Source organism: Urocitellus parryii, chromosome 5, assembly GCF_045843805.1.
Source record: "Urocitellus parryii isolate mUroPar1 chromosome 5, mUroPar1.hap1, whole genome shotgun sequence".
NCBI classification, from domain to species: domain Eukaryota; kingdom Metazoa; phylum Chordata; class Mammalia; order Rodentia; family Sciuridae; genus Urocitellus; species Urocitellus parryii.
This window is the reverse complement of record NC_135535.1, coordinates 159,509,238-159,536,417: the sequence shown is the minus strand read 5'-3', so window position 1 is coordinate 159,536,417 and position 27,180 is coordinate 159,509,238. Positions and strand designations below refer to the sequence as shown.

At 56.7% G+C, this 27,180-nt stretch overlaps 1 protein-coding gene across 1 annotated transcript; it reads left to right on the top strand.

Annotated features, from left to right (window-relative positions):
- Positions 1 to 370: 370 nt before the first annotated feature.
- Positions 371 to 26,718, top strand: Spock2 (SPARC (osteonectin), cwcv and kazal like domains proteoglycan 2). Its single transcript, XM_077798506.1, has 11 exons — positions 371 to 1,179; positions 15,558 to 15,566; positions 15,893 to 15,938; positions 16,168 to 16,282; positions 17,524 to 17,638; positions 19,211 to 19,325; positions 19,756 to 19,875; positions 20,439 to 20,657; positions 21,180 to 21,242; positions 22,877 to 23,014; positions 23,107 to 26,718. Exons 1-11 carry the CDS (start codon positions 991 to 993, stop codon positions 23,250 to 23,252), a joined length of 1,275 nt encoding a protein of 424 aa, XP_077654632.1. The 5' UTR covers positions 371 to 990; the 3' UTR covers positions 23,253 to 26,718.
- The last annotated feature ends 462 nt before the right edge of the window (positions 26,719 to 27,180 follow it).

Genomic DNA, 27,180 nt, shown 5'->3' with positions numbered 1-27,180 from the left:
AAAAACCCTAAACACCTCCAACACAACCAGCCACCCCCATCTTATCTCCTTCCCTATTGGCTTATTACAATGAAGAAAAGTCAAAACCACAAGCAAATGTGCCTTTTCCAGATTTGCAGATGAAATGACCAGACATTTGCCTTTTAGGGTTGCCCTAAGAAGAGCTAACAAAAGGGTAACAGACCCTACACAGCTGCTTGGGGAGGAGGACATCTGCCCCTGTTTCACCAGCAATTCAGTGCCCAGGCCTTGCCTTGAAAAGAGCAGGAGGGGTTAGGCAGCAATAGTTCTGAGGCAGCCAGTTGTTATATGGCTTTTGTCTTAAGGAAGCCACCCATTACGGTAGAGCCATAACTCGCAGGAAGCCAGCTGTCAGGGCTGTGGCGCAGGTCCCTCCGGGTGGGAGGCAGGGGTAGGAAAAACAGTCTGTGGCCAAATTCCCTTTTAGACACCTGAGCCTGGCTGGGTTTGTAACCGGAGAGTTTTGCGTCTTTTCCCCAACCCCATCTTCCCTGGGGAGATCCCGGGGCCCTTCTCTCCACCCTTGGGGAGACTGCAGGGACATTTCGGGGTTCTGCTTCCTTGGTCTGCAACTCCCTGAGCGCTTGGGCTGCGCTGCGGCTGGCTGGCGATGGGCGCTCTGATCCTGCGCTCGCTTTGAAATCTACCCCCTCCTTTTTTTTTTTTTTTCCCCAAGCCAGGTATGATGATGTCAAACGTGATGCCGATGCTACAGTTACAGACACGGCCCCTGCTGGCGCAGCCTCTCTGATTCTCTCTCCCTCCGCGTCCAGTGCTGGGCTTTTTCAGACAAGTGCATCTTCTAACCAGGTCACATTTCAGCCGCGACCCACCCTCCGTCAGTCACTAGAGTCAGACCGCAGGAGGAGGGCTGAGGACAGCAGCATTTCCTTCGCCAACAACGGGGTGGAGGGAAGGACGTTTAAATCCTGCAAAAGTCAAGACCCCCCAGGACCAACCCACACCACGATGCGCGCCCCGAGCTGCGGGCGACTGGCTCTGCCGCTGCTGCTGCTCGCCGCAGCCGCCCTGGCCGAAGGCGACGCCAAAGGGCTCAAGGAGGGCGAGACCCCCGGCAATTTCATGGAGGACGAGCAATGGCTGTCGTCCATCTCTCAGTACAGCGGCAAGATCAAGCACTGGAACCGCTTCCGAGACGTAAGTCCGCCGGGCGCCGCGGGCCGAGGGCTCGGGCTCAGGTCTGGGGAGCGAGCTTCGGAGTGGAGACCCCCGCGCGGAAAGCGCAGGAGCGGTCTCTGCGCGTCGGAGCCCGAGGCTCCCGCAGCCCCGCGGGCTAATTACGGCGAGAGTAAACAGCACCCAGAAAGTCCCAGCCCGGGCCCCCTCCCGGGTCCCCGCGGGCAGCGGCCTTGGGACCCCCAGTCTCGCACCCACTAGAGCAAGTCCCAGGCCAGGAGACGCTCCGGGTGCGCGCGCTCGAGACGGGGTCTCCCCGCAGGCCGGGCGTGGAGATGGGGTGTGGGGTGTGAGGACTGGGGCCCCGGCTGCGTGTGGGCCCGACCGCCTCTCCGTCCTGTGAGCCGTCCCCGGGCCTACCCCAGCCCGGTGGGTGCGGCGGGCCCCACATACGGGGCACTGCAGAAGGCACAGGTCTGGGTGGGGCTGGCGGGAAGGTAGCGCCTTACAGCGTGGGTGCCCACTGTTCCCACCTTGGGCTTTGTGGGAGGGGGACAGAAGGGGCAGGGACCGTGGCCTTGAGTTGCGGGGTCCAAGCAACCCTCATAAGGTGAGATGGTAAAAGGTGTGTCCGTAATGGAGGGCAGGTGACAGCCGTGAAAATGTCCGAGGCTACCTCTGGGTGGCTGCCAGAACCGATTCTGGGGTCCCCAAGCGGAGAGGCGCTCTTACCAACCGAGGCTCATTTTCCTGGATCAACCTGGGGGCGGGGGGCCACCCAGGGCAGGGGGAGGGCTCCCAACCCGAGGGAAGAGTCTGTGGCCGGGGTTCTGAGAAGCAGAGGGGAGAGTCCAGAAGCTGGGTCTCGGGGCCTTGGCGGACGCCCGCCCAAACCCCGGCTTAACCTTGAGCCGAACTTTGCGGGGTGGGGGGCGGGGAGGCGGGAGGCGGCTGCGGACTAGTCGGTGTCGCTGCAGCACTTTGTTTACCGGCACCTGTAGATCCAGGGGAAATCGGAGGCGGCATTCCCAGAGGGGCCGCGCCTGCCTCCGGCCTGGCGGGGTGCGGTGGGCAGGGGTGAGAGAAGGAGGGTGTGGCCGGCTCCTGAGAACCGTGGGGGGCCAGGTGGGGGATGGGCCGGATGCGCCCGAGGAGATGCAGCGGGTCCGGTGACCAGGCGCTAGCTGACGCCCGGACCCTAGAAAGCCTCTTCTAGGACCCCTATTCCCTATTTTTACTTCTCGGGATTGCCCAGATTCTATCTTCAGAGCCACTTAGTACAACACAGGCCACACCTGATCTTCCTCATTTTCTCCTAAACTGCGTGCATCCACAAGTTCCTTAGAAATGTTTTAAAAACATGCACCATGCATTTTCTCTCCAGCCACATGATGGGAAAAGGCAGAGATACGGATCTTTTTGTTATCCTGAGACAAGTGACTGTTACTCCCCAAAGTCAGACCGGCGGGTTGTAATTCACAAAGGAAAGGAGGAACCACAGGCAGCCAGGTTTCAAGGCTGAGGTGCCTGGCCCCGAGAGGACTGTTGGTCCCCAGTGTTTGCCCACCCAGGGTTGGTCCAGCCCGGGAGTCTAGAACCCCAGCAAAAACCTTCTCCAGGCACCTGCTGGCCCAGCCCAGATTAGCCGCAGTCTCCTGCGGCTGCCTGGGCAGCAGCCCTGGGGCCCAGCAGTGAGGGGGCGGCAGCAGGCTGGACCATCCGGAATCCATGTGTCACTGGTCTCGGCCTCCCTGGGACTGCTGGCTGTTTGATCTGCCGAAATGGGACTAGTGAAGGTCAGAGGGAAAAGAAATGCTTAATCAAAACAGTGAAGGTTAAAAAATAAGATTCTTTCTACTTCCCTTTCTCCACCTGCTTCCAGTAGCCAGTGGGTGAGAATAAATGACGGACTGCTTGACCCCCCCCCTCTCCCCAGCACAGGGTTGCCCACCTGTCTCCCTGTATCGGTGCCAACCATTTCCCCTTCCTCCCATGCTCATCAGAGGAAAAGCACCCCATTTGAAATTCTGCAGGTACTACCCCCATATGAAAAGCTTTGGGGCATATGTTGATGGAGGGGGTGGGGGGGCTCCGGCTTTAGTAGGGCTGATTTCCTCCAAAACCCCATTAAAGGTAGCCCTGGCTGCAGAAGGACAGGGTCAGGAGAGAAGTAGGACAAAGACTGGGTAGGAGGGCCTAGCCATGGGGGTCTGTTGGCAGCTTCTGCAGAAAGGCAAGAAGGAGGCTGCTAGCCCAGAGCCAGGGCATTGCATAACTCTAGTGGTGCCACAGTGTGAATGGTGCCCCCTGGAGTTGTGCAGTGCACAGACTGTAAACAGGAACTCTGCCAGCACTACAAACACTTCTTATCCTTCCTTTGCCAGTAAAGATTCTGCCTCCCATCCTTTCAGCGAAAGGTCCTCCAGCAGGGCACAGTAGCATCAATCTTTATACACAATTTCAGCAGGCAGCTCTCTCCCCACAGGAAAGAAAGGGATTTCTTTTGAATCCCTATGGGGTTGCCAGGTTGAGCTTGAACCCATCACACAATGGCTCAAGGTCTTCTAATTTGCCCAGGTGGGAAGGAGGCAAGCAGGAGGAGGATCCGATTTCTCAGGGAATAGGGTTGAGGGAATCGATGGTGGGGTGAGGGATATATCTTTATAAATGGTGTTGAGAACTGAGTGTGTGATCGAAGGGGTCAGGAGAACAGAGAAGAGGAAGAACGCTTGGGAGTGGCTCCAATTTGGCCTTGGTCGGAGCTGGTAGGAGGTGTTCAGTTTAGCATTCTTTCTTTGAGCTCTAGGATTATAGGGGAGGCAGGATTTGCCAGCTGAGTAATCCTCCCCTCCAGTGGGCACATCTAATGCCCAGCATCCTGCTGCCAGGGAGGAGGACATTCATGTTCAAGGAGATGGGGAGGCTCCCAGGCCACAAATCTGGCTGTGCTCTGCCCTGAGCAGTCTTGAACTTTTCCAAGCCCTGCTCTCTAGTGCTCTTATCTCCAAATTCACTCCCTGCAAAATTGGGTGGGACTTTTACGGCAAGTCTTTGGAACAAAACACACAGGATATAGATGAGGTGAACACGCGAGAAGAGATGGCCCATTACACAGCATCTGCAGGGCAGGCTCCCCGGAGCTTGGTGAGGAAGAACTGACTGTTCTCTTTCTCCCTGGCTCTTCTCTACCTTGTACTCCACTTCCATAAAATTTTAATTTATTTGCAAGTGTCTGGCATAATGCTTGGCACCAGAGGCACACAGTTAATACATGTCCCATTGCCAACTGCAATGAGCAACGCATCTTGCTGTCCCTGCCATGGGCTCTGTATATTCGTTGTCTCCTGTGGGATGGTTATTGTTCCTTTATAGTCTACACATGTTATGGGAGAGGAAATTGAGACCCAGAAAAATTGATAATTTATCCAAGGGACAAGTAGCTAGGAAGTGGGGGACCTGGGATTTGAACCCAGGTCATCTATTTCTGCTTTGCTTTTCAGGATACACTGGGACTAATCCTTAGTGACTATGAGAAGGAAGGGTCCACCCTGAAGAGCAAAGCCTCATGTCCTATCAGGATGCCCGGGGCAGGAGCAGACCTCCTTGGAAGGTGGCCCAAAGCCCCCTGTCTCTTGCAGCCCATCACCGGCGGGTCCCTACCAGGCCTAGCAACAGCCCAAAGGCAGCTGTCCACTCAGCAGGATGCAGGGTGCAGTGTGCTGGGATAGCCTGGCTTGGGTTCAGGATGCCAGGCCTGTCACATCACCCTTCTGAGTTTCATGGTTCCATAGTGAAAGAATGCATACATGTGGAGGCATCCTCTGCAAGGGCCTGGGGCATCCGTTTCAGGAAATACCCTTCCCCACAGAGAAACCACCAGGTGGATCATTGTATTTTCTGGAACTGGCCTACACTAGGCCCCAGTCTCCATGCAAAGGACATTCATGTTCACTAACTCCCTCATTCATGGCAGATCTGAGCGCCTCCTGCATGTCAGGGACTTCACTGTGACCCTGGGCATTGACTCAGGGGTGTTATTATCTGCCAGCTGCATGATTCTCCTGTTTTGTTTGTTTTGGGGTGCTGGGGATTGAACCCAGGGGTGCTCTATCACTGAGCAACACAACACCCCCAGCCCCCTTTTATTTATTTGTGTGATCCTGTAGCTGTGCTACATCCCCAGCTCTTCTTTTAAATTCTGAGACAGGGTCTCACTATGTTTGTCCAGTCTGACCTCCAACTTGTGATCCTCCTGCCTCAGCCTCCAGAGCAGCTGGGATTACAGGTGTGCATGACCACACCAGGCTGACTTTCCTGTTTTTCTGAGCACGAAGTAGGCCCATGGGGAATATGAGTCACACAGGGGCTCCTGGAGAGTTCCCCTCCATCTCTCTGACCCCCCATACCTGAACCCATACAAGTGTCGGGAGATGTTTGTGGGGAGTGTGGGTGTGCAAAAAGAACCCAAAACTGGGTCAGAAGGGATTCTGCAATAGGGCTTAGGGATGGGGGGTGGGTCCTTCCCTGGCCTCCCCTTGGTTTCTAAGTCCTCTCCCCCTGGAGGAGTGGCATCTCCAGGCATAATGAGACACTCTTGAAGGCCCAGTGGGACCTGGAGCCTGGGAGGGGAGGGAGAGCCGCTGCCTGGAGGGGCTGTTGTGTGCTGTGTGCCCCCTGGTCTTGCAGGTGTCTGAAGAAGGTAGAACGCTGAGACCACCCCATTCTCCAGGAGGTCAGAAGCTGACTGAGGTGCAGGAGAGGTCTGTCCTACCCCAGGCCCCAAGTCCCAGGGGCACTGCTCCTCTTCCTAGTGAGAGGACAGACCAGCTGTGTGACCTTTTGACAGGCACTCTGCCTCTCTGGGCCTTGATTTTTCTCATTGGTGTAATGGCAGGCTTAAGAAAATGATCCACAGAGTCCTCAGCCATCTGTGATTCTGTGAAGATGGCACAAGGGCCTGTCCAGAGTCCCTCCACCTGCAGAAATGTCCTACCTGTCACCACTATAAGCTGGGCTGTAAGTCTTTGGATTCAAGGAAGAGATTTTCTTCAAGAAAGAGAAGGGATCTGTGACTAGGTTGGGGCCAGCTGTGCATTGACGACAGACTGGGACATCTGAGAAATGGGACCTTCTGGTATCTCAGGGCAAACTCCGGCCGGATGAGCCTACCAGCCATCTCGGTCACTCTGGGCTGGCTGTAACAGTGTGTCACAGAAGGGGTGCCTGAAATGACAGAAATATCTTCCTTATCATTCCGGAGGCAGGGAAGTTCAAGATCAAGGCATTGTCACATTCAGTGGCGGCTGAGGGCCACCTTCTCGTTCATGAAGTCTTTTTACCAGGTCCTCATGGTGGCAGAGAGAAGGAGCTCTGGTCTCTTTTTCATGTAGGGACACTGATCCATCACGGGGGCTCTGTCTTCATGACCTCCACTGACCCTAATCACCACCGGGAGGCCCCAGGACCATCCTACAGGGGCGTGGAGTTCCCTATGAACCTGGGCCGGTGCCGGCAACACTGAGTCCAGAACCGGGCTGCATGGGTCTGGTTAGACCCGGGGACAAGGACGATGAATGCCCAGGCCTCGGCCCAGGTAGACTTCAGACACAGCCCGTCCAGCCTTGGCGAGCAGAGGGGAGCCCCGCTGTGGCTCTTGAGGTGGGGCGGCTCTGACCCCTGGGCACCCTGTCAGTTGCAGGTCCAGCCCCTCCTGGGGTCCGCAGCACTTACTGGCCACCAGCTGATTTGGCCCTGGAGATGCCGCCTCGGGGCACTGGATCTCAGGAGTCCTCCTGCTGGTGTTTGCAGTGTGTGTTTGTCACTTCTCTCCTGTCCTAAGCCCCTGAGGGCGGGTCTGAGAATAGACTTCATGGTGTGCCTTCCCACCTGTCCCCAGAGCGTCCCCGGATGTTTGTGCCCACAGTGGGCGCTCCTTTCCGCCGTCCCCAGAAGTTCCCCCTCCTCTCCGGGGAGCAGCCCTGTGGTTCAGGCAGTGAGGGTAAAGGGGGGCTGATTATTTGGGGGATCTTCTTTCTGGTCCCCAGAAAGTTGAGACACTTCTTGAACCTGGACCCTGCCTTCCAGTGACTCATTTGTAGGACAGGTTGGAATGAAGGCGGGAGGGAAATGGTCCCCCAGCCTCTGTCCTTCAGGCCCCTGTGTCTGTGACAGCTGTCCCCAATTTCATGGGACAGCTCACAGCGCCCCCCACCTTAGAGTTCCCACAGAGCCAGGCAGCCACCCCTCAGACCTGTGGGGGGTGAGCACCCTGCTGCCCTGAGGGAGAACAGTGTCCCCAGGACCCACAGAGAGGTGGAGGCTGTCTCAGCACCCAGGTGGGCTCGGCCTGGCCAGTGGCTCACCTCTGCTTGGGGACAAACTCCTGGCCCTTCCCTGACTCCTGGTTCCCTGGCACGGGTCAGAGGATGGGAAGAGGGTGACGTTGTTCCAGCACCTTTTCCACTCCAAGCTCTCAGCTTGGAAGAACTGGGGAGCCTCAGCAGCCCTCAGCACTCACCCCCACATCTTAACCCACGAACAAGGAGGCCCTAGGAAGGAGCCCGGACCCTGTCTCCTCTAGTGGCCTCGTGTTCTTCCACTGCATTGTGCCCCTGTTTCCGCAGCTCACGTCTCTGCAGTCTTCCTCGGGGATCTCTGGGATTGAAATCCCGACCCTCCCCCATGTGCCAGAAAGGAAACCGAGGCCCGAGGTGCTCAGAACAGAACCCAGGTCCTTTTGCATCTCGCTCCTTGTTCTCTATCCTTCCCCCACCCACCCCGTACCAGGAATTGAACCCTGGGTGCTTAACCACTGAGCCGCTTCCCCATCCCTTTAAAATATTTTATTTAGAGACAGGGTCTCCCTGAGTTGCTTAGAGCCTTGCTAAGTTGCTGAGGCTGGATTTGAACTTGTGATCCTCCTGCCTCAGCCTCCCGAGCTGCTGGGATGACAGGCGTGTGCCGTCGCTTCAACTCCTCTCAACTTCATAGTCTGCAGGGGCCACCAGAAGCAGAAACCAAAGGTTGGGGTAGTGCCACCGGAGTCGCAGGGCGGTCAGGCCCTGGCGTCGGGTGGGTGTTGGCCTGGGCATACCTGAGCCCAGGCCAGGCTCCTGGCATGCAGGGCGTGATGATAAGCACATTTTTGCCCTCCAAGGAAATTCCTCTAAGGGGAGAAGAGGTGGGAGGCAGGAGTCTCCCAGATGCCAGTCTCCTTCTGTTTGTCCAGCCTCATGCACACCCTGGGCCGCCCCTTCCGGGAGAGGAGCAGGTATTTCGTGCCTGCCCCTCCCCAGCCTGCCCAGCTGCCTCTTCCCCCACACAAGGCGCCCTGTCTCCTCAAGGGGCCTTCTGTGGCCTGAGATGGGATGCCTCAGTTGAGCAGCTCCGCCGGCCCCACTTCATTCCTCCAGCTCCTTTCTGGGTCCCTCTCTGTTCCTTGGTGGTTGTTTCCAGAGAAGGGCAGGAGGAGGCTGGAGCACACGTTTCCTCCCCCCGGGGCTCCATCACAGGCTCTCGGGTGTTGGGTGAGGCCCACTGCCACATTTAGAGATTCTTGATCTGTTAAAGAAAATGAAGAGGGCTGGAGATGTGGCTCAAGCGGTAGCGCGCTCGCCTGGCATGCGTGCGGCCCGGGTTCGATCCTCAGCACCACATACCAACAAAGATGTTGTGTCCGCCGAGAACTGAAAAATAAAAAAAATTCTCTCTCTCAAAAAAAAAAAACAAAAAAAAAAAACAAACAAACAAAAAAAGAAAATGAAGAGATGCCATAATGGGGTTAGCAAAAGTGTGGTACATTGAAATCTCCAAGGAACTTCTTTCAGTTCTGTCCATGTGCTCTGGAAGACAATGGCAGAGTCTATATTTGAGGCCCCTGGTGACCCTGAGACCCTCCAGGGCCTCTTGCCCTCCCCTCGGCTCTCACCATGTGAGACAGGGGGTCAGTGGCCCTGGTTTATGTCTTTGAAGTGCAGAGTTTGAGAATGCGGTCTCAGACATGTCCCTCCACCCGAGTGCCTTGCTGTGCCCAGAGGATGGCAAGGGACCATCCCCATTTTATAGGCAAGGAAGAGGAGTCCGCCCAGGCCACGTGACTCTTCCTGGCAGTCAGTGGCACTGCCGAGTGGGAATCAGCACCTGACTCCCTGCTGGGGGCTGGAGTCTCCTCCACACGCTGCTGTGGAAGGGCAGGTGGTGGTTGGCGGGAGTGTAAGCCAAGGTCTGGGGGAGCGGTTCTTCCTTTGCTTGGTCTGCTGCATGTCCCCTCCCCCAGCAGATGGGCAGCCTGGGAGAGACTGGGTTAATTCAAGCTGCGAAGTGAGCGGGTGATTTGGGTGCTAATTAAAATGACAGGAAGTAAACAGCCTCAGAAACTCCCAGCATGCGCCCCCTAAGCCCGCTAGGCCTGCGCACTCCCCAGCTCTCCTCCAGCTTGGCGCAGTGGGCTCGTCTCCATGGCAACTGAGCCGAGCTGCAGAGATCAAAGCAGGAGATGGGTTAGCTCCAAACCAGCTGAACCAGGGGCGGGTGAAGGGATTTCTGGAAAGAACCTGGGGAAGGGAGGCCCCTGGTGTCCTCCCCCTCCACATCCAGTCCCTCCTCTGCTGGCTGTGGACTCCTTATCTTGGTGCTAAAGCAGAGATGATGTGGTAGGAAAAGTCTCCCATGGGTTGGGATCGGGCTTCCTAGTTCCATCCCTGGACTGAGATGTTCTTCATCAGCTAACATTTATAGAGTGCTGCTTAGGGCCATGGATTCTGGAGTCAGAGTTCTGGGTGCCAGTATTATTCTACTGTGCAATTGCTGTGTAATCCTTCACAGGTCACTTAACCTCTCTGAGGTTAATTTTGTCAAGTGAGAAATGGGAATAATAATGTTAAGTCTCTCTTAGGGTTTCTTTGAAGAATAAACAAGTCAAATGAAACTGAACATACTGATATATATACCCAACTGGAAGAGTGGCATTGAATTAGTGACAAGTATATAACAAACTAGGTAAATGAAACAAGGAGGCAATTATAAATTCTATGGAAAACAAAAAGGAATTGGCACCTAAATTAGGCGAGATCAAACCCAAGTGACATTTCCAGTGGTCACTAGAGGAAGAGTAGACTTCTTCAAGTCACAATCAGCCAGAGGATAACTAGAGGTGGGGTGGGGTTAGGGAAGATGATGCCCCAGCTGGGTTTTGGAAGTTGACTTGAAGTTCCGGGGCAGGGTGTGAACACACATTCCAGATGGAGAAAGTGGCTGGCGGTCGTCTGGCCTGCGGAAACATCCTGTGCATGGACATGGGACCCAGGTAGCCAGGAACATGTGAAAAGATGGGGCTTCTTCTGTAGGTAACAGGAAACCAGGGAAGGGCTTTTGACATCTAACATTTATTATATTTTTTCCCTTCATTATAAAGAAATTCATGGTAGAAATCTTGGAAACTTGGGAAAAAACAGAAAGATGTCAAAATGTGCTGTGCTCCTGCCCTGCAGACTGTCAATCATTTTGATACTAATCTTTTTTTAAAAAAATCTTTTATTCTAATTTGTTATATATGACAGCAGAATGCATTACAATTTATACTACATACATAGAGCACACTTTTTCATATCTCTGGTTATATACAAAGTAACAATCATCTTCATTTATTTTTTATGTGGTGCTGAGGATGGAACCCAGTGCCTCCTGCATGAGAGGAAAGTGCTCTGCCACTGAGCTACAGCCCCAGCCCCTAGTCTTCTTCACCTACCCATTTCGTTCTCCCCTCCCTCCCAAATGAGAACAGACCGTCTATTCAGTGAAGGGGACACATGATCAGAATTGCATTCTAGAATCACCTCTGTAGTGGGGCTGCAGTGGTGTGGACGTAGCATGCGCCCATCCAACTGAGGCCAGCAGGGGGCGCTGCAGTAACTCAAGTGCTGCCTTCAGGTGGGCCAGGGCTGGAGAGAGGTAGCGGAGAGCTAGGAGCAGTGGGGGGGCCTTGGGAAGAAAGGGCTGGGCAGTGTTCAGCCTAGGGAGGGTGCTGTGACTTGCTACAAAGGAAGAGACCTGATTGGAATCAGAGACTGGATTCCAGGGATTCAGCCGTCCCTCTGCCTGGGATGGCTGAATCCCTGGAATCCAGGCACCATTGGAAGGAAGAACCGCTGGGCTGCTCTTTTCACCTCTGAGACCCCCTTAGAGGTGAAGAAGCCAGAGCACACAGGCAAAGTATCAGGCTCAAGATGCCTAGCTGGTGGGGGGTGGGGGGTGGACTGGGCACTGGCCAGGGAGGGGCCTTACTCTGCCTACTTGGAACAAGCATGGAAGCTTGATCAGAGCCAGTCCACCCGTGACCATCCAGGGTCATCAGGTGGCCCTTGGACACTGGAAAGTTGAAAAAGCTCCTTCTATGATTCTAAGGGACAGTTTTTCCTAAGGCCCACCTGGTCCAGGGGAGGAAACTAAGCCTGTGTGGGGAAGTGGCCTTCCCAGGTCAACAGATCAGGATGGAGCAGACTCTGGTGCACAGTCCTCTGCACCATGCCCTCAGTGCTCGCGCTGTTCCCGGTACACACAGGTGGCATGGGGATGGGGAGACCTAGCTCAGCTTGGCGCGTCACCTCTCTTGTGACCCCTGACTGGTTTCTTTGCCTCTCTGTGCCTCCGTTTCTGATTTTTTTATGATAGTGATGCAAAATGCTTGGAGAGGAATTACTTTAAAAGCACCATTTGATAAAAAGCAGCATGCACTTATACATTCCAGAAGTTTCTTCCACCTGTCTGCTCTGTGGTCCTAGGTGGCTGTGCTCACCAGTGAAATGGACAGGCTCCCCGGATGGATCTTGGCCCATTTCCCCTCTGGTCTGACCCTTTCCCCAGAGGACTGTGGAGGGATTCTTTCAAATCCTTTTCTGTCAGGTGAGGGCAGACGGGCAGCAGAGCTAGAGAAGTGCTCAGCCTCCTGCTCCTGAGAAGACCTGGGGCCTCATTAGACCATTTCTTTTCTTTTTTTCTTTTCTCTTTTTGTAGTACTGCGAGCTCCATCCAGGGTGCTCTTCCACGGAGCTACATGCCCAGTCCTTTTTATTTTGAGACAGGGTTCACTAAATGACCCAGGCTGGCCTTGAACTTGTGATCCTTCTGCTCAGCCTCCCGAGGGACTGGGACTAGAGGCTGCACGGCTGTGCACTCAGCTTTATTGAACCATTGCTCACAACTGCTAATGAGCCCATTTGGGTGCCATAAATAGACACGGCTGCACCGAAAGGCACCATTCACACTTGCCAACAAACACCTCTTTCTCAGCTTATAGAAAGAGCCGGCCCCACCTGACCTCAGGGGACCCCTCAGAGTGTCCCTTGGCTTTGCCCCAGATTGGCCACTCCCGTGTGGCCCACAGGACGTCCTCATCACCCCTCCCTGCAGGACCTCTGCAGGGAGTGACTCCCTCTGGTCTCTGCTCTCCCTGGTGGCCTCTCTTTCCCCACTTTTCGGGGGCCCCTCATCTTTCTTCTCCTTTCCCCACCTGAATCTGTGGTCTCTGTTGCTGTCATAGCACTTTGATTTGTGGGTGCTTCCTGGACTCCAGGCACCATCTGCTTTAGTCTCAGGGCAGGGCCAGGAGGTAGGTGCTGAGCTCCTGCAGGCCTGGGGCTCTGCTGGCAAGGGGCAGCCTGGACCCAGAGCCTCCTCTCCTCAGCCCTCCGACCGGCCGCTTCCACTGCCCTGGGAGTGGGGGTCCTGGGATTCAGAATTCCCCGGCCTCCCTCTAGGCCCCTGTCTCAGTGGAGCAAAGGGCTTAGCTGGACTCGAGGACAGAGCTGTGTTCAAGAGGCCACCTGCAAGCTGGACCGGGGGAGTCCCGGCTGGCAGCTGGAGGCATGGTGGTCTGCTGGGTCCCTCCTCCCTCCTTCTCTCTTTCCTTTCTCTCCCTTTCCCCTACTCCCTCTCTCTCCCTTCTCTCCCCCTTCCTGCCCTCACCTCTTTCTGTCTCTTTCTCAGCACTGAGGATTGAACCCAGAGGTGCTCTACCACCAAACTGCATCCCCAGCCCTTTTTATTTGGGGACGGGGTTTTGCTGCCTTGCCCAGGCTGATCCCAAACCTTCCATCCTCCTGCCTCCGCCCCACGAGTCGCAGGGATTATAAGTGTATGTCACCGCTCCTGGCAGAGCTGCTGGTGTCTTAGAGGTCCTATTCCAGCCTCGCTGTCCCCTGAATTTCTAATCAGAAATCCTTGGTCTTGACCTTTGAGAACCCACTTTGAACTGAGTCTCAGATTCTGCCCGTGCCCTGACTGGGGTTGAAGGTGGCAAGGCTACGCTGGCAGGCTCCAAGGCCCTCAGCTGGGCCCCAGGCACTGGAGGAGCCAAAGGCCTGTCCCCTCCTTTAGATCTGGGGCAGGTGACTTAGGGGCACACACCTTGGTGGTTGAAGGGAGCCGACACACCTGCCTCCCAGGCCCAGCCATTTTCCCTGTCTCCTTTATAACCTCATCCCCTCCTCCTTCCCCTAGGAGGATGGGAGCAGATAGAGGGACCCCAACTTGATGGAGTCTACTTTTACTCCTTCTTGTTATTTTTCCCCCCAACACTGGGGATTGGACCCACAAGCCATCTATCTCTGAGATACTTCCCAGCCCTTTTATTTTGAGACAGGATCTCTGTAAGTTGCTGAGGCTGGCCTCCGACGGATACCCTCCTGCCTCAGCCTCCCACGCAGCTGCGATCACAAGCAGCTGTGATCCACTGTGCCTGCCTTGCAATCCTTAACTTCCCATTCTCATAAACTTGGGCCTCAGCCACTTGGCCATGGATGGCCTCTGTTTCCAGTCTAGTGGGGTGGGCACCAGATGAAGAGGACCCCTTCACCCTGTGGTGCTCCCTTACAAGAAAGGCTGGCTCTGTGACCTGAGCCAATGGGGGACATTGTGCCTACTGCCATGGAAGCTTGCCAGGGGCTTCTCGGGGCTCAGCTCAAGCCCTGGGTAATTGAGCCCACAGGGGTGCCCAGGAAGCCCCTCCTGGGTCTTCCTCCTGCCTGCTTCAGGGCCCTAGGGCCACAGGACACTTGCTGCTTGGTCATGTTGAGGGGGCCAGGGGCAGGCAAAGTGAAGGGGCAGGGGGAAGGCAAAGGTGAGTCAGAGGAGAGAGTCAGGGAGAAACAGAGAGCGTGTGGACCCTCAGGGAGAGGTCACTCAGTGACTCCCGGGCCCTCCCCTCCCCCACTGCCCTCCCCTTACTGTGGAAGAGGCAGGAAGGCTGAGCCCAAGAGGGGAGGGCTGGGCTCCCAGTGTGAAAACCGGAGGCTGCTCACAGAAGTTCATTTCTGGATGAAAACCATCTGGCACTGGGCGGGCCGCCTCAGTGCCCTTCTTCTCACGTGCTGTGTACTTGTGGGTTATGCGCGCGTTCACGCAAATGAAGACGTGTAAATACACACGCCTGTGCACACATGACACATGCCCGTGGACGTGCATGTGTGTACCTGGGCCGGCTTCCAGGGGGTGCTCGGGAAGCTGGAGCCCTTGGGCTTCCAAAACCCCTGTGGGCTCCCAGGTTCCCTCTGGTGCCAGAGCCCATGCCGGCCCCTCTCGGGTGTGGCAGCTCAGTGTCTGGTCCCTACCCACCCCAACCCTGCAGTATGGCCTCTGTCCCCTCCACTGCACGTCTCTGACGGGGATGGGGTGGGACTCAGGATGAGGAGGCGTGCCGGCTCCCTGGCCTTCCCCCCCGCCCGAGTACACACATGACCACCCCCGACAGGTGCCAGGTCATTTCCTGGTCTCTCCTGCACTCAAAGGGGGCTGGACGAGGTGACCTCAGATGGCCTTTTCAGGTTCCTCTGACTTGAAGTGGGACCATGATAAATAGGGAAGCTGTCGTCACTGGCGTGGCCACCCCCTTGGTTCAAGGTGCCGCCTGAGCTCTGCGGGGAAGGAAGGGACCTTGAGTGAGAAAGAGTCCCCCGAACCTGGGGTGGGGGTGGGGTGGGGGTGGGGACCTGCTAAGGAAGGGACCCTCGCAGAAGAAGGAGTGTGCCCTTTCTGGGCCACCAGGGCACAGTCATGAGAGTCACTGACCCAGGGCAGTATGGACTCTTCAGACATCTGTGCTGGTGGTGGTACCTGGGCTGGGCTTGGGGTCGGTTGTCACCTTCTCAAATCCATGGGCCTCACCCTTCTGCTCCTAGGGCGAGCCCAAGTTGTCCATGGTGACGATGTAGGAAAACTGACTCCCAGTTGGAGTCCCTAGGGACAAGGACATTGTCCAAGGACATAGCCCAGCACCCAGGGGCACACAAGGCCAGGGGTACCCTGGGACCTTGTGGCCTCAGGGTAGGCCTCACACTGAAGTCCCCGTCTGTCTCTCTTTCTCCTCCTGCTCATCACTGTGGCCTGCTGCGGTGTCCTGGCTCCAGGAGGTGGAGGTGAGTCCTGCCTGGGCCCCGGTGTGTGGCCTCTCCACACTCCATTCCCCTGGCTACCCTCCCCCAACGGCTCCTCTGCCAACATCCAGTCTGGGCTGGGAGAGTGAGACCCTTACAGGAGAGGCTGAAAAGGAGCCTGGATGTGGGTTTGGGGGGACAGAGGCATAGGGGAGGCAGCTGGGATGGCCTGGGTGGACAGGGTCATCTGGGACCACGAAGGCAGCAATCTGCATGTGGATGCCCGAGCCTGTGAGTGTGGTGGTCACTGAGCTCAGCTCGGGATGGGAACCTTAGCCCTCCTCGTCTCCCTGCCCTCTGTCCTCTAGGACGACTACATCAAGAGCTGGGAGGACAACCAGCAAGGAGATGAAGGTAACAGGCCCATCCTCCATGGGGACTGACATTTTGAGAAGATGTGGGACCCGAGGGCAAGTCCTGGTCTTGGCCTGGGGGGCTTCCTGACCAGCCAGGGTGGGACTTTGGCACTCAGGAGCTCTGTTATGAAAGGCTGCAGAAGGGAGGGGCCTCCCAGCTCAGAAGTAGGGCTGGGGGCTCCTGAGTACTCCTAGGTGATCAGTGTCCCGACCTTGTGTCCCTGCAGCCCTGGACACCACCAAGGACCCCTGCCAGAAGGTCAAGTGCAGTCGCCACAAGGTGTGCATCGCCCAGGGCTACCAGAGGGCCATGTGCATCAGTCGCAAGAAGCTGGAGCACAGGTGAGGGGCAGGAGGGGAGCCCTAGAGACACTTGCTCAGGTGACCACTCCTTGTGTGTCAGCTCTGCGTTTTTGCCACAAAACAAAAACGAACAACGCGTGCTCTCTCTCACAGTTTCTGAGTGTCAGGAATCCCGAGATGGTTCTGGCTCAGGGTCTGTCACAGGTTACAGTCACACTGCTGGAGGGCACTGGAGGACTCACTTCCAAGTTCCTCTATGGTTGTGGGTCAGAGGCCTGAGTTCCTCACCTGACCCTACCCCCTGGATAGTTGAGTCTCCCCACAACATGGCGGCTGGCTTTCCATGAAGTGAGTCATCTGAGAGAGACAACAAGAGGAAGCCATACCTTGGGAGAATAATTACCAAACGCTGTGGTACCTAGGGAAAATCATAGCTCCTCTCTGGGCTAGGGTATCCCTATCTCTAAGACAAATAGGTTAGACCAGATAATGACATTCCTTCCTGCTCTGACATGCAGGGCTTCATGAAATAGTTAAGGTTGTAGCTTCTGAGGCTTAAGTTGGAGAAGGGGGAAGGGGCATTTGAAGAGCCTTAGCTCCAGTCCAAGGACCAGACCCTGCCTAACTCCAGACCCCTGGAAAAGGTCCCATTTCCCTCACCTCCCTCCTGGGTCATGGAAGACAAGACTTGGGGGTTGTGATCTTAGATGCCCGAGGGGCCTGGCATGGAGAGGGTTGGTGAGGGGCCTCTCTGGCAGGCCTGGCCCAGTGGGAAGCGGGCAGCTTCTATTCCAGCTGATCTATTCCAGCTACGCGGGATCGCAGGACAGGGTCTGCCACATGTCCCTCGTGTCTCAGAAAGGCCAGGAATCCAGGGTTTTATGTGAACTCTCCCATTTTGCAAATGTTGGTGAATAACTCAGTGAAAAGCAACCACCATCAGCCTGGAGGCCAGACAGGATGAGCTATGGGCCTGCCACCTCTGATTTGGTCTGACCCTCACATGAGATGAAACTCCCTCCACCTCTTGCAGCCAGTCAGCCCTGGCCTTGCTCCCTGAAGCCCCCACTCAGGAACCCCTGGGAAAGAGCAAGCTGCAATCCGTGGCCCACCCACCAGGGCCCACCCTCATGAGCTTGAGGAGGGCCTGGCTGGGGGTGATAGCAGAGGGTGGCAGGGTAGGGAGGTGGCCTCTTGTTGACGTTGTTCTCCTGAACCTTCTCTGACCCTTTCCCATAAATTTTCTCCTCTTTCCCATATCCTTCCTCCTTCTCCTGCAGGATCAAGCAGCCCGCCCTGAAACTCCATGGAAACAAAGACTCCATCTGCAAGCCCTGCCACATGGCCCAGCTAGCCTCTGTCTGTGGCTCCGATGGCCACACTTACAGCTCTGTGGTGAGAAGTCCTGCACCCAAGTCGGTGGGGGTGGGGTGCACCTGAAGCCACCAAGAGCCAAGGGGACAACCAGCTGGGGCCTCCCAAGGGGTTCCCAGGGCTGATGGGGGCCCGAAAGTCCAGCTAGTGCATCCAGGGCAGCCATCCTGCAGGGAACAGGAGGGACCTCTGCAACCCTGGCTGAAGTGACCTGAGGGTTGGAGCCAGAGCCTGTCCTCGGCCTTGGACAGGTGCAGGAGTGGGAGGGGCCTGGAGGAGACACATGGGCAGGTAACTGCAAGTAGAGTGAGGAAGGGCCTCCCAGAAGTCCCCCAGAGGAAGTCGCTCTGCTGACCAGGTGCAGGGGTGAAGAGGGGGCCATTTCCACACAGAGGCCATGGGTTCCCAGCAGCAGGGAGCCCTCGGGGCAGCAGGCAGTACTCCTCCATGAGAAGACACTGCGGGGAAGAACCGTAACTGGAGGAACACCTTATGGGATGTTTGTGAGGACTAAATGAGATGATATTTTGAAAGTATTGTATAAACTTCGGAGAACCAAGGAAATACGGGCGCTAACGATGGACGCTTCCACTGGCAACAGGAAGCTGGGACTGCTGAGCTCTGGGCAAGCGCACTATTGGCCAGGCTTGGGTTCTGGGCCCGGGGAGCCCTTTTGCAGTGAGATACGGATTTAAGAGTCCCCGGCTGTGGTGAAGATCGAGGTTCCTTGAAGAGAGGAGGTCCCCCAGAAGGGTGGGAGGGGGGACAGAGAATGAGCAGGAGGCCAGAGAGCGCCAAAGGGGCAGAGAGATGGAGGAGGAGGAGGAAGAGAAGGACGAGAGCTCACGTCCCATGTCAGAGGGCAGAGCAGGCTGTGGTCCAGGGTCACCCTGTCCAGTAGGGAGGCAGAGGTCTTGAGCAGGTCTGGCTTCCCTCCCAGCCCCATGGCCCTGGGCATGTCACGGAGCCTCCCTGGGCCTTGATGTTTTTTGCTGAGCAGGAGAAATCCGATCCTTCCTGGCAGGGCGGAAGGGACTGAGGGAGATAAAGTTGTGAAATGCTACACAGGGCCCACTTCACAGTGGTGGTCACCCCATGGGGAAAAACCAGTGCAGCCAGGGAAAGAGACTTTACTGGCAAAGAACGGAGGAGCCTCTCCCAGACCCTGGCTGGAGGCTGGGGGTGGGTAGATGTCAAGAGATGACGGCTGTTTGTAACCAGGAGGGCTGAGGGGTGGCTGTGTGAAGAGCATGACTATGGAGGGCCCATCCCTGGGGCCCAGGGACTGTGACAAGGAGGAGGCTGGGCACAAGAGCACAGGTGGGCACTAGGCAGCCAAGAGGGGCGTGGGGTGAGTGCTGGATCGGGAGGTGGGCCCAGGGAAGGGCAGAGCCTCAGAGGGGGCAGCCGGGCTTCCTGGCAGCTTCCCAAAGCTGGGCTGTTCCCTCGGACACCCTTCCTGGGCTTGCCGTCTCTGCCACGGTCTGCAGAGGGGCACGGAGGGCCTTCTAGGGGGAGCAGCTGTGGCCACTGTGGTAGGAGGCCCGAGGCTGCCCCAGCTGCCCCATGACCCAGCCGGCCCTTCTCGTGCAGTGTAAGCTGGAGCAGCAGGCCTGCCTGAGCAGCAAGCAGCTGGCCGTGAGATGCGAGGGCCCCTGTCCCTGCCCCACGGAGCAGGCTGCCACCTCCACCACCGAAGGCAAGTCAGGTAACCAGAGGTCAGGGCCACGGCCAGGCTGGGGTGGGCGGCCGGCCGGGTTGCAAAGTGGGGAAGAGAAGAGACAAAAACAAGGAAAAGCCTGGAGGACCTGGGAGCGGGGGTCAGTGGCCCAGGTGGACAAAGCAGAAGGCCTGGGCCTCAGCCCTCACGCCTCTCCCCTGGGAGTGCGAAGGTGGGTGGAGGGGGACTCAGCACAGGGAGCCTGCACCTTACTCTTATTGCTAGGAAGGAGAGTGGGGATGGGGAGACAGCTATGGTGAGGCTGGGACAGGAGGCTCCTCATTTCCACCTCCCCTTCCCCACTCTGGTCTTGCCCGGCCTCCTGGCCTACGATGGGGCAGGATCCCAAGCGGAGATCAAGCCTGCTGCCCCCACCCACCCCCACCCCCTGCGCCCTTTTCTGTTCTGCCACCTACAGAGACCTGCACGGGTCAGGACCTGGCTGACCTGGGGGATCGGCTGCGGGACTGGTTCCAGCTCCTTCATGAGAACTCGAAGCAGAACGGCTCGGCCAGCGGAGCAGCCAGCCCGGCCACTGGTACAGGAGCTGGTGGCCCTGCCTGGGGGCGGGGGGCGGGGCAGGAGGGACAGGGAGGGATTGAGGAGACGGTGTGCACAGGGCCAGCCCACCCTGACTCCTTCTTGCCTGACCCTCAGTCCTGCAGTGCGGCTCCCCCACAAACTTAACCCCCATAGAAGGGGAGGTCAGCTTCAACTACAGCAGGAAGCGAATAGCTAGCTAATAGGAAGGACTGTGAACATGGGTGGGCAGCCAAGGGAAGCAAAAACATTATTTTTTTCTAGGCGTGAGGGATGTAGCCCAGGGGGAGAGCAATTGCCTTGCATGTGCTGGGCCCTGAGTTCAAAGAATTTCAAAATTCTTTGAATAAAAATTTTTTCAAGTGTTTTTACAACAGGATTTTGAGTGGTTTAGGTACAGACCTGTGCAGCAATAGAGGTAGGACCTTTGGCCACTCTTGAGTTTCTCAACCGCATGGTTAGACTCTGGGCTGCCCTGACCCTGAACTGAAGGCCGGGGTTGAGGAAGAGGCGGCTGGACGGGCAGGTGCCCTGGGCTTGTCTGAATTGTCTTCTCTCCAGGGCTGGACAAAAGCCTGGGGGCCAGCTGCAAGGACTCTATTGGCTGGATGTTCTCCAAGTTGGACACCAGTGCTGACCTCTTCCTGGACCAGACCGAGCTGGCCGCTATCAACCTGGACAAGTACGAGGTCTGCATCCGCCCTTTCTTCAATTCCTGCGACACCTACAAGGACGGTCGGGTGTCCACTGCCGAGTGGTGCTTCTGCTTCTGGAGGGAGAGTGAGTGTGGCCTGGTCACCCTCTGGGAGCCTCCCAGGAAGGAGGCTGGCACTGTTTTCATTGACCCTCAGGCAGCTTGGAGAGCTGGTGACGTCCCCAGGTCCCAAAGGCAGAGGTCGACCCCCAGTTACTCCCGGGCCTGCAGGATCTTTCTCACATTCCTCCAGTCTTAGGTTTTCCTGGGGGTCTCCCCACAGGGTGTTGGCAGGATCACCCCACCTTCTCTTTTGAATCCTTTTGACTTATCCCCTGGATACCAACACCCTCTGAGAACCCTAGACCCATCCCACAGCCGGGGTGGCCTCCTCCAATTAGAGACTGGGGTTCTCATCCTCAGAGCCCCTGTCCTGATTGGGGAACCATCAAGGTCTCAGTGCACCCCACCTCCACCCTGGGGTGGCCCCATGTCTGAGCCTGACTTTCATCTTGCAGAGCCCCTGCTGGGGTCTCTAGGCCTTGGAGGCTCATTGTGTCCCGTCAGCACAATGGGACAACCCCTGAGAGGCTGCTTCTCCCCCACAGAACCCCCCTGCCTGGCGGAACTGGAGCGTATCCAGATCCAGGAGGCTGCCAAGAAGAAACCAGGTGAGGGTTGGGCAGGGAGTGCAGGAGGCGCAGGGAGGCTGCTCTGGATTCCCCTGTGGTTTGGAGGCTGCAGCACCCCCCATCCCCCACTGCCGACCCACCTTAGGGTGGGATCTGAGCCTGGATGAGGCTCTGGCCCAGGTCACAGAGGGAGACACCTTCCTTTTTCTGTTTACATGATGGGCCAGGGCCTCCCCTTCTGCCCCTTGGTAAGTGTGTTTTCAGCATCATTTTACGGCTACCTGTGCTGGGGCTGGAGGTTGAGAGACAGAAGGACCCTAGAATCCTCCATTCTGTTCACTTCAGCAAGTGCGTGTGTAAAGCTTGATGGGTGGATGTGGAGAGGGGGAGATGTGTGCTCACATTCTGCACACACCCTGGGGGGGAGAGAGCAAGACACCCAGCTTCAGTCAGAACTGTTGGGCAAGACAGACGAGGTCCCTGGCCCGTAAGGCCTTGGTACAGTCTAACACACAAAATCCCACAGAAGGACAGAGGTGCTGACTGACCTGTGCACACTGCTGAGGGAGGGCTCAGGGGGACGTGAGTTAGCCTGAGGGGTCAGCAGGGGCCTCTCTGGGGAGCTGGAGTTACAGGGAGAGCTGAGGGAGGAGAATGAGCCAGACAAGTGCAGAGTCAAGGACGGGACTGAGCTGGGAATTCTTGGAAAACAGAAAAAAAAAAAGGACCATGTGATTAGAATTTGATAGTCAGAGGGACAGAGGTTCAAGAGGCAAGTCACACAGAGCCTTGTGGCTCCTTGAGAGCAACTCGGACATGTGGCTGGCTGAGGAGACCAGCATACTTAGCATCCAACCTGGAAGCACCCCTAGATGCCACAGTGGCTGGAAGCCCGGGGCCTTCAGGGGCCGGGGTGGGCTCCTGTCTGCTGGAAGCAGTCCTTTCTCCCCTATTCCCGAGCAGACCCCCTGGGCCTGGGGCACCCACCCCAAGGTACCTGGTATTACCCCGTGTCTTCTCCCCCAACCAAGTGGGCAGAGTCGTCTCAAAACAGGCCTGGAAAATGGACAGAAATGCAGCACTTCAGGACCAGTGCGTGGGCCCTGAAGGCAGGTCCCCTTGGGAAGGGCTGGGAGGAGAAGCCCCGGTTTCCTGATCAGGGACAGCCAGGCGGTGGGATCCGGGACACGGGGCATAATGAGAGCAAACTGGCCGTCCTGGAAGACATGGGCCAAGGAGCCATCACAGAGGCCCTAGCAGGTCACTTAGGGAAGTGGATTTTCTTTTTTTTTTTTTTTTTGGTACTAGACATTGAACCCAGGGGCTCTTAACCACTGAGCCACATCCCCAGCCCTTTTATATATTTTATTTAGAGACAGAGTCTCACTGAGTTGCTTAGGGCCTCACTAAGTTCCTGAGGTTGGCTTTGAGTCCATGATCCTCCTGCCTCAGCCTCCTGAGCTGCTGGGATTACAGGTGTACACCATTGCTCCTGCCTGAAGTGGGTTTTCTTGTTTCCTCTCAGTGGAGCTGGGAGAAACTAGCCTTGGGCACCTGGGTTTGCTGAGTGGGCAGTGCTGTGCTGGCCAGGCTGTGGGGCATGCTTAAGGCTCCGAGGGAAGAGCGGTAGCCTTGGATCCCTGCTCTGACTCTGGGGGCCCTGTCCCACTCAGGCATCTTCATCCCGAGCTGTGACGAGGATGGCTACTACCGGAAGATGCAGTGTGACCAGAACAGCGGCGACTGCTGGTGTGTGGACCAGCTGGGGCTAGAGCTGACCGGCACCCGCACGCACGGGAGCCCCGACTGCGGTAAGGGCTGCTGAGGACCTGCGCTGGGAGGGCTGAGGGGGCAGAGGGGCAGCCAGCGGGGTCCTGATCCAGCTTGGCTTGTGCTTTCACAGATGACATCGTGGGTTTCTCAGGGGACTTTGGGAGTGGTGTCGGCTGGGAGGACGAGGAGGAGAAGGAGACGGAAGAAGCAGGCGAGGAGGCCGAGGAGGAGGAGGGCGAGGTGGGCGAGGCGGACGACGGAGGCTACATCTGGTAGATGGCCCTTGGGAGCCATGGCGGGCCAGGGTGCCAACGGCCAGGGAGACGGGCCAGCGGGGACCTGGACAGCAGTGGGCAGCTTAGCGAGTGGATCCAGAAACCAGTTGGAAGGACCCTGGCTCGAGTGGGGAGGCCTCGAAGTGTGAGTGCATGATACGTGTGAGGCATGTGTGGCTGGGACGGGTGAATGCGTGTGTGTGTGCGTGCGTGTGGCATGCGCTGACCAACATGTCCTTGACCCCAAAGGTCCCTTCAGCCGCCCTGTAGTTTTCTTTCCATTTGTCGTTGGTTTTAAAATACACTCACACCTACACAACCACACACCAAAATCAATGGACTGAAATGCCCGTCCCTGTCCCCACCCAACACTCTGGGGTTCCCACCCTGCTCAGCCAGCCCTGCCCCCTCCTGCCCCTGCCTACCCTTCTCCCTCCCACTTCTGGGCCTCAGGGGAGGGAGGGCAGGCTGCTTTCTGTGGGCTGGAGGTCCTCCCAACGTTGGGCAGATTTGATGTGAAACCGGCCTCAGATGATGGGCCAGGACACTGGCCACAGCCAGCCCTGTCCCTCTGCCGAGTTCTCAAGCACTGGAGAAACTCCCCTAACCCAAGCCAGAGTGACCAAAGGGGGCTGAGGAGGAGCTGGGGCAGAGAGGGAGAGGCACAGGGAGGGGTGAGGAGGGCAGGAGTGGGCGGTCAGCTGAGGGATCTGCATGTCCTGGGCAGGGCCTCAGAGAGGAGAGGAGCGGCCGGTTGCCAGACCCCAGAACAGCCCCGCTGGCGCCCCGCGGGCCGCACGCGGCTGTGGCTGGGTGCTTGCTGGCCTGGAGACTGTGGCTGAGGCCATGCCGTCCAGCCCTACCTGGCTCCCCGCTGGCACAGTCTGGCAGGGATGCTGCTTTCGCCTCCGTCTCCCATGCTGGGGTCCCTCTTGTCCATTCCAGGGAGCCTGAAGACCCAGAGCAGAGGTGTGTGCCCACCTTCCTGACCCCACCTCAATGCTCCCCTCCTGCCCAAACCAGAGGAGAGACTTTTCCCTGGACCCTGAGAAGAAGTGGCTGGAAGTTGCCACCTTTTGAGGCCGGGATCCTTCCTCTCCTTGAGCCTCAGTGGCCACCCCCAGCCCATTCCTCTCAGCCCCTGGGGGTTCCCTCTGTCCCCTGAGGGCCCCCAGGGGCTGCCCTAGTGAAGGGGCTCCTCCGAGTTCTGTTTTGAAGCCCTGTAGTGTGAAAGAATAGTAAAAAGTCTGTCAGCGGGGACAGAGAGGGGGCCACTAGGCCCCAGGCCACACCTCACCGTTCCCCGAATCTCCTGAGCAGGTGGAAGGCCATCTTACCCAGAGGAGAAGCCGCCCTGTGGTTTCTGTTTGTGCGTTCACTGTTGTATCTCCTGAGTAGCCAAGTTCTCCCTGCGGAAGCCAATCCCTTATGCCTTTGGTAGAGAATCTCTTACCCAGACCGGGCCTCTGGCGCCCTTGGGTGCATGGAGAGTGCAGTGTGTGTGTGTGTGTGTGTGTGTGTGTGTGTGTGTGTGTACGTGCGTGGGTGTGTGTGTGTGAACCTGGGGGCCATCCTGGTGGCCTGGGAGTGTGGGGAGGGCCCCCTGCTCTCCCCAGCGTCTCCCTGCATCTGCTGAGGGTCTGTTGGACTCCGTGGAAGAGCCTCGCCCTGTCCACCCCTCTACTCCACCCTGGAACCGACATCTTCTGAGCCTTCTCTTGGGGGAAATAACGAAACTCCACGTAGCCCCATAAAGCGCTTCTCATTCTGCAGCACAGTTCTGATCTTTGAGGTGTTGCGCTGTTCCAGACCCCCCAAGCCCCTTGCCCCGACCACCCCTGCCCTGTGCTCCCGCCTCCTGCCTCTGGTCCCCTGCTCAGTCACATCAGCCCTCTGTTCACCAGAGGTGGCTGGCTACTCCTTTGACTGGGAGCTACTTGAAACTTCCTGCTCTTGCTAGGATCTGAGTCTGTCTCTTCCTCTGCCCCAGCTGGACTCCTGGAATTGTCCTGCGGTGGCTTGAGGAAAGCCAGGGCTCTCTGGGGTGGGGAGGGCAGGCAAAGGGCCTCACTCTTCCTCTTCCTCTGCCCTCCCTTGCGGCAGCCGTGCTCTCCGTGTCTCTGGGTCTTCCGATTGTGCACGTTTTTTCTGACCTTGTAAATATGTTTTAGAAAGAAAGTGAAAGGAATTGAACTAGCCCCTGGCAGGCCTGCAGGGGTCCAGTTCCCTGTCTATGAAGCTCCCACACTGCTTCCCACCCCCTCAAAAGCAGCTACTCCCCATGGGGCTGTAGGCCTCCAAGTGACCTCTTGTCACTTGGAGCCTAAGGACTCCTGGTGAGCAAGGCTGCAGGTTGGTTTTCCCTCAGCCAGGGGGATTCATGCTGCCTGCCCCCAGCCCTCCCAGCCCCTTCCTGCCCGCACTCCCCTGGCACAGGCAGGCCAGGCAATGAGGGCTGCATGGACCAGAGCTCAACCAAATTGCAGCAGAACCAAGTCTTGCCCAGCCCCAGAGCTGCCATTGGCCATCCTGGGCCATCTGGACCCGTGGATGGTGGAAGAGATGGATGTGTAAGATGGGGGGGGGGGGTTTCGAGAAATAAATGTGCCTTGAGAGACCACTCTGGGGTCTGAGGGTGATGGAGGAGGGGTTGGTCTGGGAAGCTCAGGAAGGAGGCCGAGCTGGAGAGAGGGAGAGACAGCTTGGCTGCCCCCTAGTGTCCTGCTGGGGAAGTGACCACACACGTGGCAGGTGGTCACCTCTCCTCCCTCCTGCCCACCTGGTGTTAGGGGGCAGGCCACCTCTTCAGTGGAAGCTCCTTCTTTACCCCTGGGGGGAGGGCGTCCATTGGTATCGACACGGGAACCCTTCATTTCACCAAAACCTGAGCCCGCAGCCCTTGGGGAGAATGACAGATTTTTGACATAGGGGGTCATCATGGGGCTGCGGGCTGGTGGCAGGGTGGGGGGGGGCTCCCAGGGAAGAGACGGTGGGGGTGGGAAAGGAGACCAGAGACATCCTAAGGAAGTCCCAGCAGAGCAAACTGCTTGTAGCCTGCAGCTAGTTAAACTGTGTGACGTGCAATAACTGAGCTTAGAGTTAAGAGTCGTGTTCAAGTGCTTGGATTTCCGTCCGTAGACTTCAGTGCTGAAATCGTATCTCTCAGTAATTTTAGATGTCTTAAAAAAAAAATTGAGAAACAAAGTGTTAGACCTGTGTGTGCGTTGATGGGCACTCAAGCGTCCCTTCGGTCACCCCACTTTCTCCCTCTCCCCTGCGTCCCCCACCCCCTCACACCCCACCTCCCACACTCGACCCCCCACCCGCCTCCACTTGGGGACCCCACGCCTCGTGTTGTCTTTATCTGCCTATTACTCAGCCTAAGGAACAAGTACACTCCACACATGCATAAAGGAAATCAAATGTTATTTTTAAGAAAATGGAAAATAAAAACTTTATAAACACCACCTGCTGGCAACACTCTCTGATTATTCTTCTTTTTAGTGTTTTCACAAAACCACATTCACACAGGAACCCTGTGGTCCAGACTGTCCCAGTCAGCTTATTTTTTATTCATCGTTACATGAGGCCTCAGAGAGGGCGGGGCAGGGAAGAGGGGCCTGATTTATCTAGGGAGGGTCAGGAACGATGTTAGAAAATTTTTTGGTACTATTGCAAATATATATAAGTGCAATCCGTTCTGTCATTACTGATATATGTAATCCATTACTGATACATGTCAGTAGGTACATCTCTATTACAGTGTAAAAATCAAACTAAATGACCTGCTTTCTCCATTTAACAAAATGTTATTAAAATTATTTGAAGACATGACTTAAATAGTTACATAGTATTCCACAATATGAATGTACTGTAATGCATTTAACTATGTCCCTGTTTAAAGACATTGATATTATTCCCAACTTCTT

Excerpts from the sequence above, each read along its gene's own strand:
- Spock2 (XM_077798506.1), top strand. The coding sequence starts at position 991 with ATGCGCGCCCCGAGCTGCGGGCGACTGGCTCTGCCGCTGCTGCTGCTC. Across the intron at positions 15,939-16,167 it reads CAACCAGCAAGGAGATGAAG|CCCTGGACACCACCAAGGAC; the intron begins GTAACAGGCCCA and ends GTGTCCCTGCAG. Across the intron at positions 19,326-19,755 it reads CACCACCGAAGGCAAGTCAG|AGACCTGCACGGGTCAGGAC; the intron begins GTAACCAGAGGT and ends TGCCACCTACAG.